General features: G+C 40.4%; 1 protein-coding gene and 1 long non-coding RNA gene across 7 annotated transcripts in view; one reads left to right on the top strand and one right to left on the bottom strand.

The window, feature by feature from the left end:
• Nucleotides 1–14,745, top strand: part of LOC143832419 (uncharacterized) — a 53,250-nt gene that overhangs the window by 31,821 nt on the left and 6,684 nt on the right. For 4 of the 5 annotated variants that reach the window (XR_013229254.1, XR_013229256.1, XR_013229255.1 and 1 more), the window contains one exon: nucleotides 4,882–4,991. This is a non-coding gene — a long non-coding RNA (uncharacterized LOC143832419). Of the gene's footprint in view, nucleotides 1–3,409; nucleotides 4,515–4,881; nucleotides 4,992–14,745 lie in introns of those variants that run through there. The other variant, XR_013229258.1, reaches the window with a different exon arrangement.
• Nucleotides 5,399–14,745, bottom strand: part of SEC24A (SEC24 homolog A, COPII component) — a 47,896-nt gene continuing 38,549 nt past the window's right edge. For both annotated transcript variants that reach the window (XM_077326814.1, XM_077326815.1), the window contains exons 18-23: nucleotides 13,650–13,825; nucleotides 12,862–12,999; nucleotides 11,093–11,197; nucleotides 10,444–10,536; nucleotides 9,627–9,730; nucleotides 5,399–8,480 (exon numbers count right to left, since the gene is read on the bottom strand). In XM_077326814.1, the coding sequence (XP_077182929.1) occupies nucleotides 8,366–8,480; nucleotides 9,627–9,730; nucleotides 10,444–10,536; nucleotides 11,093–11,197; nucleotides 12,862–12,999; nucleotides 13,650–13,825 (731 nt within the window). In that variant the 3' untranslated portion in view covers nucleotides 5,399–8,365. The remainder of the gene's footprint in view (nucleotides 8,481–9,626; nucleotides 9,731–10,443; nucleotides 10,537–11,092; nucleotides 11,198–12,861; nucleotides 13,000–13,649; nucleotides 13,826–14,745) is intronic.

Raw genomic sequence — 14,745 nt, forward strand, 5'->3', positions numbered from 1 at the left:
CTTATTCAATAATGTACATTTAAAACACTGGAATAGATAAACAGAAACACATTTGGTGTTTCTGGGGAAGGTGATTGAAAGGGCCACAATGGATCAGCTCCTAGCATACTTTAAGAAAACATTGGCCCTTGACCCACCCTGGGGTTGTGATGGTGCTTGTTGCCCTGATAACTTCCAATGCCAGCTGGATCAAGGTGGATTGGCCCTTCTGTTGCTCCCTTTCTATGGCGGTCCAGATCACAAGAGTAGCCCAACTGGCATTTTTCCATCTAGCGCCCTATCTTTCCGAAGAATATGCCACCACATTAATCCATGTGATGATTATCTCCGGGCTGGATTTCTGTAACTTGCTCTACTCAGGCTTTCCCTTGTCCCTGATCTGGGAGTTACAGCTGGTGCAGAACACAGCTAATACACCATGGAGGATCCACATCTAACCTGAGCTGAGGTAGCTGCATTGGCTACCAGTTGAATACCAGATCAGATTCAAGGTTCTGTTTTTGACCTTCAAGGCCATACACAGCCTGGGCCCAGTGTATTTTAGGGACCGTTTAACTCTTCACCCTATGCAAGGCCTTGTACTCTGCAATGGCAAATTGGCTGGAGGATCCAGGACTGTGTGAAGTCCCCCTGGCCTCGACCAGGGCTGGGGCCCTTTTGATTTTGGCACTGGCCTGGTGGAATGAGCTCCCAGAAGAGCTGAGGACCTTGAAGTTGCTTGTAAAGTACCATAGAGCCTGTAAAACCTCCACCAGACCTTTGGTTGAGACCAGGTGGGATTGGAAAAATCTCCTCCTCCTCTTCCAATGTGCCATTAAGTCCAGCACCCTGGAAGCCAGTACACAGTGAAGTGGGAGAGAAGGGTTATCGGGACTGATTGGGGCTGGGATTGGGTTGGAATTTCCAGTTTTATTCTGAGCTGCCATGAGCCAGTTATGCTGGGAGTGGCGTCATACAAATATAAATAAAGCATCAGTGCTGTGATATATCGTGTCAAACCACCTCTGCACATCTTTTGCCTTGAAAGCCTTATGGAGTCAGGTGTGATTTAATGGCACTTTCTATTGTGTGGTGACTGTAGGTTTGAAAATACATGACAGCATCAGATGCAACTTGTTTTGTATCTTGTCAAAGCATCAGTACATCTAGGCTCAAGATAATAGCTATATATGAACATTTTTTTAAAACATCTGCATTAGGTTTCTCCGAAGATTCACTCATCCCTGTTCATGCCCAACCACCAATCATCACTGCCTACAAATAGCTAGCAACCTCCCCTTACAGGAAGACTAACTGCAGGAGGCGTTGATGTCATTTACAGGCAGTGAATCACATGGATACAAAACAAATGGGTGAACCAATTTTCTTGGGCTACCAAGGGAGTACGTAATTGTTAATGTTTCAGTAAGAACTAAAGTCCTAACATCTTACAGAGGAATATGCTGCCTCAGTCCTGTTTATTCCCTAAATCAGTGGTCCCCAACCAGCGGGCCGCGGCCCAGTGCTGGGCCGCAAAGGCCATGGCGCCGGGCCGCGGTTCCCTCTCCCCGCCCCCCCGCAGTAAAAAACTTACCAGGCCGCAAGCTTGCGGCCCGGGAATCTTCTTACTGCGGGAGGGGGGAGAGGGAATCAGGGCCGCGCATACGCCATGTGCAGCCGAAATCGTGCATGTGCGGCACTTTCGTGCATGCGCGATTTCGGCTGCGCATGTGCGATGCGCGAGCGGGGCAGTTGCCCTGCTGGTCCCCAGCCTAAAAAAGGTTGGGGACCACTGCCCTAAATCATTTTAGTACTTCCTGCACTGTGAGTCAGAAATATACTACCTGTTTCTCCATTAAAAATCACTGCTCAGTTTTTACTGGAATCCAATATCATTTGTGAGACCATGACAATGTCTTCCAGATCTAGAAATCACAAAATGATACTACATAATGAGCCCATGAGCTGGTATGGTATGCACCAATAGTGAAATATGGACAGGGGAGATAGCCATACTGATTGAAATAGGTTGTCACAATTTTGTTTAGATTGCTAGCACAACTGAGCACATTTATTTTTATCTCCCAGAGAATATTTATCGTTATTGTCGCTTATTTCGTCACCCCCAGTCATTTTTTCTCTGCCTAATTCCCCTCTTTTCTATATTACTACAGTACTGTTTTTATCCTAGAGACATAGCAGTTACTAGCTTCCATAACTACTAGGTAAGGGATGCTGTGTTGTGCTGCTGTGCTCCTATAAATTTGTGTAAATAAGTGGTCCTCAACAAAGTTCCTTAGGTGGATGAGAACTTACAGAGCTGTATTTTGTTTTGAAGGACCTGCTATGTTCACAGAAAGCAAGGCCCCACACTCCCTGCTTGTTTGCATGCCTTTTGAGCAAAAGTAGTAGTAGTAGTTAGTTCTTATATGCTGCTTTTTCTACCAGGAGTCTCAAAGTGGCTTACAATCATCTTCCCTTTCCCTTTAAGCACATCTAGAGATGGCAGTAGCCAAGGGATAGTGTCTGGGTGGCAGGTTGACATGGACAGAGGGGTTGTTGAGAGGCATTTAGGTGCACTGGATGAGTTCAAATCCCCTGGGCTGGATGAAATGCACCCGAGAGTGCTCAAAGAACTTTCCAGAGAACTTGCACAGCCCTTGTCCATCATCTTTGGAACCTCTTTAAGGACTGGAGATGTCCCGGAGGACTGGAAGAGAGCAAACGTTATTCCGATCTTCAAAAAAAGGGAGGAAGGATGACCTGGGAAACTACAGACCAGTGAGTCTGACCTCTGTTGTGGGTAAGATAATGGAGCAGATATTAAAGGGAGCGATCTGCAAACATCTGGAGAACAATTTGGTGATCCAAGGAAGTCGGCATGGATTTTTCTCAAACAGGTCCTGTCAGACCAACCTGGTTTCCTTTTTTGACCAAGTGACAGGTTTGCTGGATCGTGGAAATTCGGTTGATGTCGTTTACTTGGATTTTAGTAAAGCTTTTGATAAGGTTCCCCATGATGTTCTGATGGATAAATTGAAGGACTGCAATCTGGATTTTCAGATAGTTAGGTGGATAGGGAATTGGTTAGAGAACCGCACTCAAAGAGTTGTTGTCAATGGTGTTTCATCAGACTGGAGGGAGGTGAGTAGCGGGGTACCTCAGGGCTCGGTGCTCGGTCCGGTACTTTTTAACATATTTATTAATGATCTAGATGAGGGGGTGGAAGGACTACTCATCAAGTTTGCAGATGACACCAAATTGGGAGGACTGGCAAATGCTCCAAAAGATAGAGAGAGAGTTCAACGAGGTCTGAACACAATGGGAAAATGGGAAAATGAGAACAAGGTGCAATTTAATAAAGATAAGTGTAAAGTTCTGCGTCTGGGTCAGAAAAATGAAAAGCATGCCTACTGGATGGGGGATACGCTACTAGGTAACACTGTGTGTGAACGAGACCTTGGGGTACTTGTGGATTGTAAACTAAACATGAGGAGGCAGTGTGATGCAGCGGTAAAAAAGGCCAATGCCATTTTGGGCTGTATCAACAGGGGCATCACATGAAAATCACAAGATGTCATAGTCCCATTGTATACGGCACTGGTTACACCACACGTGGAGTACTGTGTGCAGTTCTGGAGGCCTCACTTCAAGAAGGACGTAGATAAAATTGAAAGGGTACAGAGGAGAGCGACGAGGATGATCTGGGGCCAAGGGACCAAGTCCTATGATGATAGGTTGAGGGACTTGGGAATGTTTAGTCTGGAGAAAAGGAGGTTGAGAGGGGACATGATAGCCCTCTTTAAGTATTTGAAAGGTTGTCATTTGGAGGAGGGCAGGATGCTGTTTCCGTTGGCTGCAGAGGAGAGGACACGCAGTAATGGGTTTAAACTACAAGTACAACGATATAGGCTAGATATCAGGAAAATTTTTTAAGTCAGAGTAGTTCAGCAGTGGAATAGGCTGCCTAAGGAGGTGGTGAACTCCCCCCTCACTGGAAGTCTTCAAGCAAAGGTTGGATACACACTTTTCTTGGATGCTTTAGGATGCTTAGGGCTGATCCTGTGTTGAGCAGGGGGTTGGACTAGATGGCCTGTATGGCCCCTTCCAACTCTATGATTCTCCCCACAACAGACACCCTGTGGAGGAGGTGAGGCTGAGAGAGCCCTGATATTACTGCTCGGTCAGAACAGCTTTATCAGTGCTATGGTGAGCCCAAGGTCACCCAGCTGTTTGCATGTGGGGGAGGAGCGGAGATCAGACGTCCGCACTCCTAACCACTATACCGTAGCGCCACGGGGCAGGAGGGCAAGGTCACTTAGTAAGACAGGGAAGTTCTGAAAATACTGGCACCTCGCCTTCCTGTCATGTGAAGACTGCTGAGATAATCCTGAGTTGGTGTATAAGAGATTCATAAGGCTTCCATTAAAAATCTCATATTGTAATATTTCTTTTGACTCATTTTAGCTATAAAAAGTTGTGTACTGAAAATACCACCATTGCATAGAACTGGGAAGTCTACAAGCATAGCACAGGTGATTATATTGGTTTATGGAACATAAAACCGTGTCATGCCATTTATTACGATCAACCAAAATGACAGTACAGTTTGCAAATGTTCACAGTTCTTCCAATGAAGAGTTAGGGCAAAGCTAGAAGCTGGCACCCTGTTGGTCTTAAAGGTATAATGATTTTGATTTATTTTAAGTTTGAAAAGGAGACTTTAAAAAAATCAATTTCTACACTAAAAACAAATGCAAAAATCCAGTGTTTAGTCTCTGAACATGAATTTATAGCTTTTGCCGGTCATTATATTACTGCCATTGGCACTAGAAGAATTAGATCAGGAGTGTGAATTAAAATGGATTAAAATGCCTTTCTCCTTTTCAATGGAATTCTCAGGCTGCTTCCTTTTGGTGCCTTTCCACACCCTTCCTGAAGATTCCATGAACCATAGGAGCAGTCTCCCAGACAGTGGTAGCGGACAGCAGAAAACAAAGAATGCAAGAAAGGTATGTTGCCCAAGTGGGGTTTCTCAGTCTTTTGAACTTGTCATGGCCACTGGCTAGCTCCCATAAACTTGACTGACTGTCTGTCTTTTGAATCCAACCAACCTAGACAGCAAGTGGACTCAACTCAGTAAATTCTTTAGAAACTTGAGGATTTTTTTGTATTTGAGCATCAGCCAACTTTTTAGTAAATAACCTGGAATATATTTAACCGGGTCACTAACAACTAGTTCTAGTTTTTCAGGAGAAACTTTAATTGAAACTTGTCTTCAAAACAATGCACTATTTGTGCAGCATAAAGGTCAGCCAGTTTTTGAAATTACTGAATAGCCTCAAGGCTATTTTATTGTGAAAAACAGGCCTGGTATTCTCTGTGACTTCCAACTACTGTTTATAAAGGAAAGATGAAGTTGTTATTGAGCTCTTTCAATTAATTTTATTGAATAGCCAAATTTGATAAATTAGCACAGCTAAAATAAGCATTTGCATGTGTTACAAATGACTTTTTACAGGAATAAAACAGTGAAAATTACAAACTGTAAAAAGGGGAACAAGTAAAACCTTGCCTCCGGTTCAGGAGGACATGGTTTACAAATTCACACTGAAGAGCAATGTCTGAGTTCAGAAAACAAGAATTAATATTACAATATTTTACACTACTTTACAAAAAATCAAATTTACTATAAGGATTTAATCAGTAACTAGTGAACAGAAGCTTCGTCACATTTGATGGTCCCTTAACAGCCATTTTGCATGTTATTTATATATTCTGTAAAACTTTGAATAAAAGCAATTTTTTCCTAGTTATTGCAAAACTGTCAAGGCTGGTTCAAATGCAAGTTGTTAAATTACAGAAAAGCAAATGCTAATTAACAGATTTTTCTGATGCTAACTGCATTCACCAGTCATACTGAAGTATTGTTTTAAAAAATCTTAAACTAGAAAAATAGAGAAAATCTGTTGTGGACTGCCATGCTAAGATGTAAGCATCTGGGCTACCTTTTGCCTAACTAAGTTGCTGTAGTCGTTAAATATATGTAACTACAGCATAGAAGAGGCAGTTTTATATGCAAGTCTGCCCTACAATCCCCCATTATTAAAAAATAATGCAAGGTGAATCTGGTGACATTTTTCCCATACAAGGAATCAAATTAGGAAATACAGTATTGCAAAAGAGTATGAACATCCCCAAAACATTATTCCCAACAGTAATATGTGCTCACTGCTCTTGATTTTTTAAAAAAAAGATAAGGTAGAGACGTTTTCTATGAAAGATTCTCAGTCACATAGTGAACCATTAGAACTGACTCATTGCAGTTAGTGATTCTACAGCACCCCCTCCACTTCAGACCAGTTCTTTGTATACACAGAATATACTATTGCACACAGGGATCTCCTCACATAGGTAATCCTGAAAAACTGGCCAGCACCATCAGTTCAGCATTGTATGCATGCTGTGGCGCATATTCCCTTGGGGCTATATGTGTTTATCCCACCTTGTGAACAGAAGGGTTATTGTTTTTGTGTGGGTGGATTGCTCTTGCTGGACTGGAATGATTGTATTCAATTTTGTTTTTAAGCTTCAAGACATTCAGGCTTTGGCTGTATTGTGAGGCAATCAGTGGATGGTTTTCCAGAACACATCCTATAGTCATATACTCCTGAAGTTCATTATCATTTTTGAATGACAAATACTCAAAATAAATTAGAACTTCCACAAGATACCAGCAACAAAGTACTTCAATTTAACAAGTTTCAACAGGTGTGTTTTAATCCTTTTAAATATTTTCCACTGTAACATGACAATGACAATTCTGTAAAATAACTTTTCATAGGCCACTCTGACAGACTGCATAGATTAGCAGGCAATATGGTTTAATAGATAGGAGTTGATATTCTGATTCAAAATGCTGGTTTATAAGCACTTCAGCTCATTAGAGAACTTTAGTGGCTTTTTGTGCCAATACTTCTTACCCATACCTGGCACTGCGGCATATTTTAAAAAATTACTTACAGCTGAACAAAAGCAATGGCCTGAAAATGACTGTGAAGGATTACTCCGAGTAAATTCAAAGAGGGAAAAGTGCTATGGAAAATATTGCCACGCCCCAGCTTTTGAAGAGCCTGAAGTGGAGTATGAGGGAGAAAAGAAATTCATACCAGCTACAAGTTACATCATAAAAGATGTTACTGATGCAAGGTTGCTTGCATGGTATTCTATACAGACACTTAATAAAACACAGATACTATATGTCATGATTTAATCTACAGGGCATGAGTCAAACATTTCACTTATGTGTGCATACTATGCAGAAGTTGGGTTTCATGACCGATTCAATTTAGCAGGAATTCTGAAACCAAGCAAACTTCTTCCCTTTAAAGCCACAAAATGCTTCCCTGAAAGAATGAGGTGTTTTTTTGTTTTCACTGACATTACTTCTGCCAGGATGTTTCCCTGCATGTCAAAACAAATGCTCAATGCTAGTTCTAATACAGTGAAAACTATGGGCTTAGCATCACTAGAAAGCATTTCATAGGAAACCCAAAATAAAAATGTGACTTAATTGTAATCAAATGCAATCCATAAGATCATGACTTTCAGTAGTATTTTCTGTTCCCCTATTTACTTTCCATTAATGACTTAAAGACTACACACACCATGTTAACAGCCAAAACTAGAGTCTGTATTCACCATCTGTGCAGCTGAATCAGGCCACTTAATTATAATTCCTACTGGTCATAATGCAGGTTTGTTGTTCTCTTCATACTAGAATACTGATGCATCCTTAAAGGTTTTTAAACAAACTATTTCATATTCATTTTTAATCAAATCAGACCACTTCAAGTTCACTTTGCCTGTTCATCATAATCCATTTTAAAAGGCAGTTGAAACTAAATTAATTAAATATTGGATTTTTTCACTTCACAATGAATTTTTCATTGTTCTTTTAATTTTTTAAGTTAGTGATATATATTGTATAATAAAGACAATATAGTTTCCCTGCAACTCAGTTTTGGAAAGTCATAAACCTAGCAGCAAAACAAAGCAAAAAAAATCAAGACGTTAGAAATATAATCTCAACAAAATCTGGTTTATAAAGGTTTAACTCCTTCAATATTGCCTTTATAACTCATGCCGCAGTTACTTACAGTGAAACATTTGCAGCAAATTAAAGGCATCCAACTTGTTCAAATACATTTTTGTGTACACTATCATGTAGTTGTACATTTGTTTTGGAGTTGTGGTCCTTTATTTGCTTTGCTTTTCTAAAAAATCACAGTGAGATTCTTATCAACTGTATCATGTCCAAAACTTAACAGGAGCATTACAAGCACATCTGTTCTGCAGGAGAAAGTGAATCATGTAAGTGAAAGGCTCATTTGTTCACTTGCTGCTGAATATGCAAAAGGAACTCATAGTATGATAAGGCAGATTCTGTTCTGTCTTCTATCATGTTCTGCAGGAAAATCGGTTTCCATGGACTTTCCTCCCTTAAAAAAAAGCAAATGGAATGCTGAATGAGTAAAACAGAACCACGTGTAGTGCTCTATTTGTGAATATATTACAAAATGAAGTGGCAGATAAAATTTTAAAAAGCAAGTCTATTGCATTAGCATCTCAGATACCTGCAGATTTAAAGACATATGGTCTGATCCAGCAACTCTTTGCTGAAACAATGTAACAAAGGCACAGAAATATAATGCAAACAAGGATATCCCCACTCACCATAACATCTGACAACTCTACACTTACAATAAGACAATATGCTAAGAACGGCTCTTGCTTGAATATAAGGGAAGTGGTTGGTCATGTGATTATTCCACATACACACGGAAGATGTCAGCCTTACAAGTGATTTTACAGTTTTCAGCATTTGTATATTACTGTTTAATGCAAACTAATATAGCAAACACATTTCAGGGGGAGAAACAGTGATCACCACATCCAATCTTCCACTTAATTCTGAAAGCTGGAGGAATAAGAGAGACTTCTTGGGAGTGTGTCTTTCGAAGCCCTCCACAAGGGATACCCACAGTGAAGCCTTCAGGCACCAAGGCACCTGCCAATGTTTTTTGAGCATCTGCCAAGTCTTTTTAGCAGGTTGGCCAGAGCCAAGTGGAACTTCTTAATTGCCAGGCTTCTTGATTGGTCATTTAAAATCTCATTCGCCGAGTAGATTTTAAAGAAGTTGTTTTAACAGCAGCTTCCAACAGTGCACAAGTTCTTCACTGTGTGACTGAAAATATTTTAAACAGTATGTTTATGTTAAAGGGAGGTTCTGCCTGAAATGAAGAGTTGCTATCAGAGTTATGCAAGAGCTCACTTCTTGACATTTTCTGGCTGGCTCTGCCTCCTGTGGCAACGATTTTGTAGTTGGGTCCACCATCCTGCAGCAGAATCCCAGAGGTGCCCACAGCACCAAAAAAGTTGCAGACCCTTGCCATCTAGAAAACCAAATACCTGAAAAAGAAGGCATCCCAACACATAAATATGCACTGTGGGCTACGGAACAACCTACCAATTGCTGGGGCAAGTAGCTGGGTTGCTACCCAGCCACTTGTCCCAGCAATTGGTAGGTTGTTCCGTAGCCCACAGTGCATTAGGAAGCATTACTTCCATTAGGAAGCATTACTTACCTTATTATATACAATGTAGGGAAGAATGGCCTTTGCTCCCTCAGCCAAGAGATAAAAGCCAGCACTCTGGAAGATTCAGTTGTGTCAAGCTCTGGCAGATGTGCCTGAAAAAGAGGGGGAAAGCCACCATGAACCTTTAGCAACGAAAGTCTTAAAGATTGCCAACTTCCATATTCAGAAGGAACAGCATTCTAAATCATAGCTTTACATTTGCCTCCACATCTCCAAATACACACCAGCATTGGAGGGAGGCAAAGAAGAGAAAATCCTTTTCTTGCTGCAATTTAAGCAATGCACTTTGGCTAGTCTCAAGTAAAATTGAAAGATTGTGTATCATGTTGGACACAAACAGCATGCTGCTTCACTCCCTCAAATCAATGTACTTTGGAACAGGGTATTTTTTTGCATGTTGAAGTCTCATTCACTATGCTGTAGAGGAACAAGTGAATTGCCCCCTTTTTAGAAATGCTGGCTTATTCAAGAGAAGTAGATGATCTGATTTTCTCATAATAGGAACAAGCCTTTTGTCTGTGTATCAAACAGCTAAACATACCAACTGCATAATTACTAAGCAAAGGAGAATAACCCAGCCTGAAAGAAACAGCAGCCTATTTAATAGTAGATGCTGAACAAATATAGTTCCCAAGCATGAAGCTACAAACACATGCCCTTATAAAGGGCATAAAAAGACTAGAACTGCTGCAATGAGAGACGTGAGCTGCCTCTACAAGGCTATCTTACCAAGCACTGCAGTCTGCACTCAGACAGCCTTTTTAGCTTTTGAACTAGAACAGAAAAGCAGAAAACACGTTCTTACCATATTGTGCGGTATCGATGCATAGTTTGGAACTCCAAGGACATGGCTGATGAAGTTCTGTCCACAGTTCTTTCCAATCCATAAATACATGACCTGTAGAGTCATGGATTATTTATTTTTATTATATTTATATACTGCCCTCCCCGAGGGCTCAGGGCGGTTTACAGGAAACAGGAAAAGATACAGATAACATATAGTAACAGGTGATAACAGTAATAACATTGTAACAATAATAATTTAACATGATCATAACAATATTAGAAAATAGAAATTGCAAGAGCCTCAGCTCTTCTCTTACTGGGACCCAGTGGGTTAGGCAGATTGGTGTCAGGCGTAGTAGGGGGGGAGCTTGGGGGCCAATTGGAAATGATGGTTTGGGTCAACCTCAACCAAATTTCTGACAGAGGAGCTCTCTTTTGCAGGCCCTGTAGAACGGTTTAGGTTCTGACCTGATCTCCTCTGGGAGCTCGTTCTACCAGGTGGGGGCCAGAATGGAGAAAGCTATGGCCCTGGCTGAGGTCAAGCAGGTTTTAACACATTAATCTGGGCAATACATACTCATCCTAACCCCCTTCTAGAAAATAACTATGAAGCCTTATGACGAGGTGATAGTTTAACAAATCATACAAGTCAGCAAAATGCAACTTACAGAGCCGGCATCCATAAGGTAAGCACCATCCCTACTTATTTTCTCCACAGATAACTGGAGAATGAGTGGCTGAGGTATTGTTCTGTCGTTGATGTTGAGGGCTCCCTAAAGAGATATGCAGATCCGTTATGTCTCAAAGTAAGGCAGACAGGACAGCCTATCACATATGGTGCACAACTAGGCTGGAGGTTGCAAGCTATTTATTAATAAGAACAGGGCTTCCTATCAAGTACAAGAGAGCCACCAGTATGCAATATGTCCATGAAATGGACAGGGAACAAAATCCATCCAATTTTTTGAAATGCATATTTTGCCTTGGTGAATATACCCATAATCTGGTTATGTACTCTTTAGAATTAGTTGACACACACAAGTTACACATGCAGCTTTAGAAGAGTTTGTTTACAAGCTACTGTGCAGAACTGCTGTTACTTTCTTTTGGTGTGTACAGAAAATGTTCCCAGTGGCCACCAGTGCATCAAAAATCATCTTTGCGGTTGTCAATTTCTTTTTGATGGAATTTCAGTAGCTTGCTTTTCTCATTATACAAAACCACCTGTTGGTAAGTAAAGTCATGCAGCATTTAACAGCTACCAAAGGCTTTCCCCTTCAGTTGTATACATCAACATAAATTTCTAATTATATTGTACATATTCAAAACACTGTTGCTATTAATAATCCTAACGTTGACTGCAGTTTGTATACGGCATCTACCATTCAAATTTTAACAAATGCAAACTGATTCCAGATTACTGCTTGTTGCAGATTTAGAGATGAAACCCAATTAGCTAAAAAAAAAACCGTGAACTAACGCATATTACTAATTATAAAGATCCATACTACATGATGTGAATCAACATTACAAGATGCTACAATAAAAGATGGTTGAGGAGGTTTCGGAAACATTCTGTCTATGAACAAGCACAATCCAGTGGACTCCTATGTGGAGTCTTCCATGTAGGCAAATAGATTTTAGATGCTGCTACAAAATGCCATCTAAATATCAGGGACTGGCCTGTGTGTACAGCCTCAATCCACTATGCAAAAGCAATGAGGACTCAAAACATGACAGCAATGAATCCCATTGGCAAGCTGTCAATGCATAGTTTACCCCTGCTTTGGAATGCCCAGAACACCCATGTCAGGCTGGGCAGGAGGTCGGTTGAATTATTTTCTTCCTCTCTCAAAATACCAGAACTCGAGTGCATCCAATGAAGCTGATGGGCAGTAGATTCAGGCCAGACAAAAGGAAATGCCTCTTTACACAGAAAGTGACTACGTAGTGATGGCCACAAGAATAAACTGCTTTAAAGTGGGATCAGATTAATGAAGGATAGGTATACCAGTGGCTACTAGACATGGTGACTGAGGAGAATTCACCATTCTGAGACGCACCAAACCTCTGAATCCCAGAGCCAGGATTTTGGCCTTCATGCCCTATTGTTAACCTTACAGAGGAACTGGTTGGCCACTATGTGAGACAGGATGCTAAATTTAATGGAGGCAGGCTCATCTTATGCTATTATTCCACACACGGATAAGCAGAGGGTGTGGTGTAGGAAAAGGGAGTCTTCCTGTAAAGTCCTCACAAGATTGCAGGAGGACTCTCTCAATAAGCCACAAAAAAACAAACTTCTTTTCAAATCCATATTAAGAAAAAGGATCATGCCATTCATGAATGTTTGTTTTTGTCTGACAATTTAGAGCAGCCCAATACATAAAACCCTTATGCCCAATGTTTAAAGGAGCAAATTAAAAGCAAACAGTACCTCATCTGTGAGATTGTCAATTCTATACAAAGTGGGATGCATCATAAGCATGAGGTACACTAAAGGTTGGTTTTTCACTTGACACATGGTAAAGATGCGATCATCTAAACGTGTGTTTGTACCAGTTTGGAATGCTTTCTGTAGAAAGGTATAGCAACAATACTATTATTAGAAAATAAAGTACAAGATATCAAAAGGTATCAGAACATCACATTTCAAGATTTTGAAAAAGGCAATAGAATATAGAAAAGAGTCGCACAGGAGATATATTTAAAATTTTTGTGTAAGCATTCTATGCCTAAAATCTACTGGAACAAAAGCCAGCATTGTTTCTTCATCTGATCTGATACTATATAAAATTTACTTTGCATTTTATTTGCTGTGTTTGAACACCCATTGTGTCCAACTGATGCATTCAAAAATGTAATACCAACAGACTTTTTAACTTGACTCACAAGAAAAAGCAAGTTACTACTCTTCAGAATGATCTGCTGTGACAAGTACCATTGCTGGGGGGGGGGGGAGAGGATGAGGCAGAAAAATCTAACCCAACCTTAGTTATAGTGCAATCCTAAAAATACTTTCCATGAAGTAATCCCCACTGAATGGTCCTAAATAGGATTCTGAGTAAAACTCACTTAGGATTGCCCTTTTAGTCTATCAGACCTCTTCAGCAACACTATCAGGGTGATAAGTTTAACATGACCACAAGTTTCTAAACCATATTTTCTCCACCCAATAATTTGGCTACAGAATCTGTGTTAAGCAAGCGTTACTTTTCTTCTTACCTGTTTTAAGAGAGCCAGTATGTACAGTGGAAAAAGACGTAATGAGAAGGGAGACATGAGGCCAGGCTGTTGAATAGTTAGGACAGAGGATCGGTATGCAGAAAGGGAATCTATTACAGCATTCACCAGTGCATCTCGAGCATCACTCAGACTAGCAGAAACTGACCGGTCAACAGCTGAAAAGGAATGATACATAGTGACCTTGACTATCAAGACAACTCACGTTTATGGTTGCTGCATCATAAGAACATGCCAAATTATACATTAAAAGGAAGAGATTGGTAAGCCACAATGAAGAACAGCAGTCCAATAAACACTGATCTTGCTGCAATATTCTATGCTAATCCCAACCAGGATTTTCTGATGGCATTTGCCCTCAAACATACAATTACTTCAAGTAAAGAAAGTATTGTTTAAACACTAGACATTTTGGTTTGGATGCTAACCTCCCTTTCCACTCCTGCTAGGTACTTTTGCTCATGGAAGAGAGGAAAGTCAATTTTTGTAGCTCTGCACTTAAAAAACAAATCTTTCAACAACAAGAAAAAAGAGTTAAGAAGAGGGGGACTTAAAATTGAGCAACCAATAAAGAAGAAAAAAGGGAAAACACACACACAATGTAGAAACAAAAGTACAATAGAGGTGGCAGATCTACACAGAAGTTTCTACAAAACATTTTCAAATATCTGAAAATTATTGCACTATGCAAGATCTGTAATGTGCATGATTCAAAAGCACACAATGAATATACTACAGGGGGCCCTGAGGGAGATGTGTAGTAAGCATTTTAGTTAGCATATTTAGATGAAGAACTTCCTGGTATTTTTCAAATAATCTCCTGGTTCGATTGGAGATTTCCTGCTCTTTTGAGCACTCTTCTTCCCTTCTTGCCTCCAGAACAAAAAGAATGACTGCAGACAACAGGCTGTTAGGAATCTCTCTCTCCTGTTCAGAGTTTGTTTCTCTCTTCTTAATAAAACTATTCTCTTCTTAAGCAGCCTGCTGTTTTCCTCCTCTTTGCAAATTTAAACTCTGCCAACCATACAAGTCCACACACAATTGTCACCTATATGACATGAAATCTATTAATGTTCAT

Source organism: Paroedura picta, chromosome 3 (genome assembly GCF_049243985.1).
Source record: "Paroedura picta isolate Pp20150507F chromosome 3, Ppicta_v3.0, whole genome shotgun sequence".
Lineage (NCBI taxonomy): Eukaryota > Metazoa > Chordata > Lepidosauria > Squamata > Gekkonidae > Paroedura > Paroedura picta.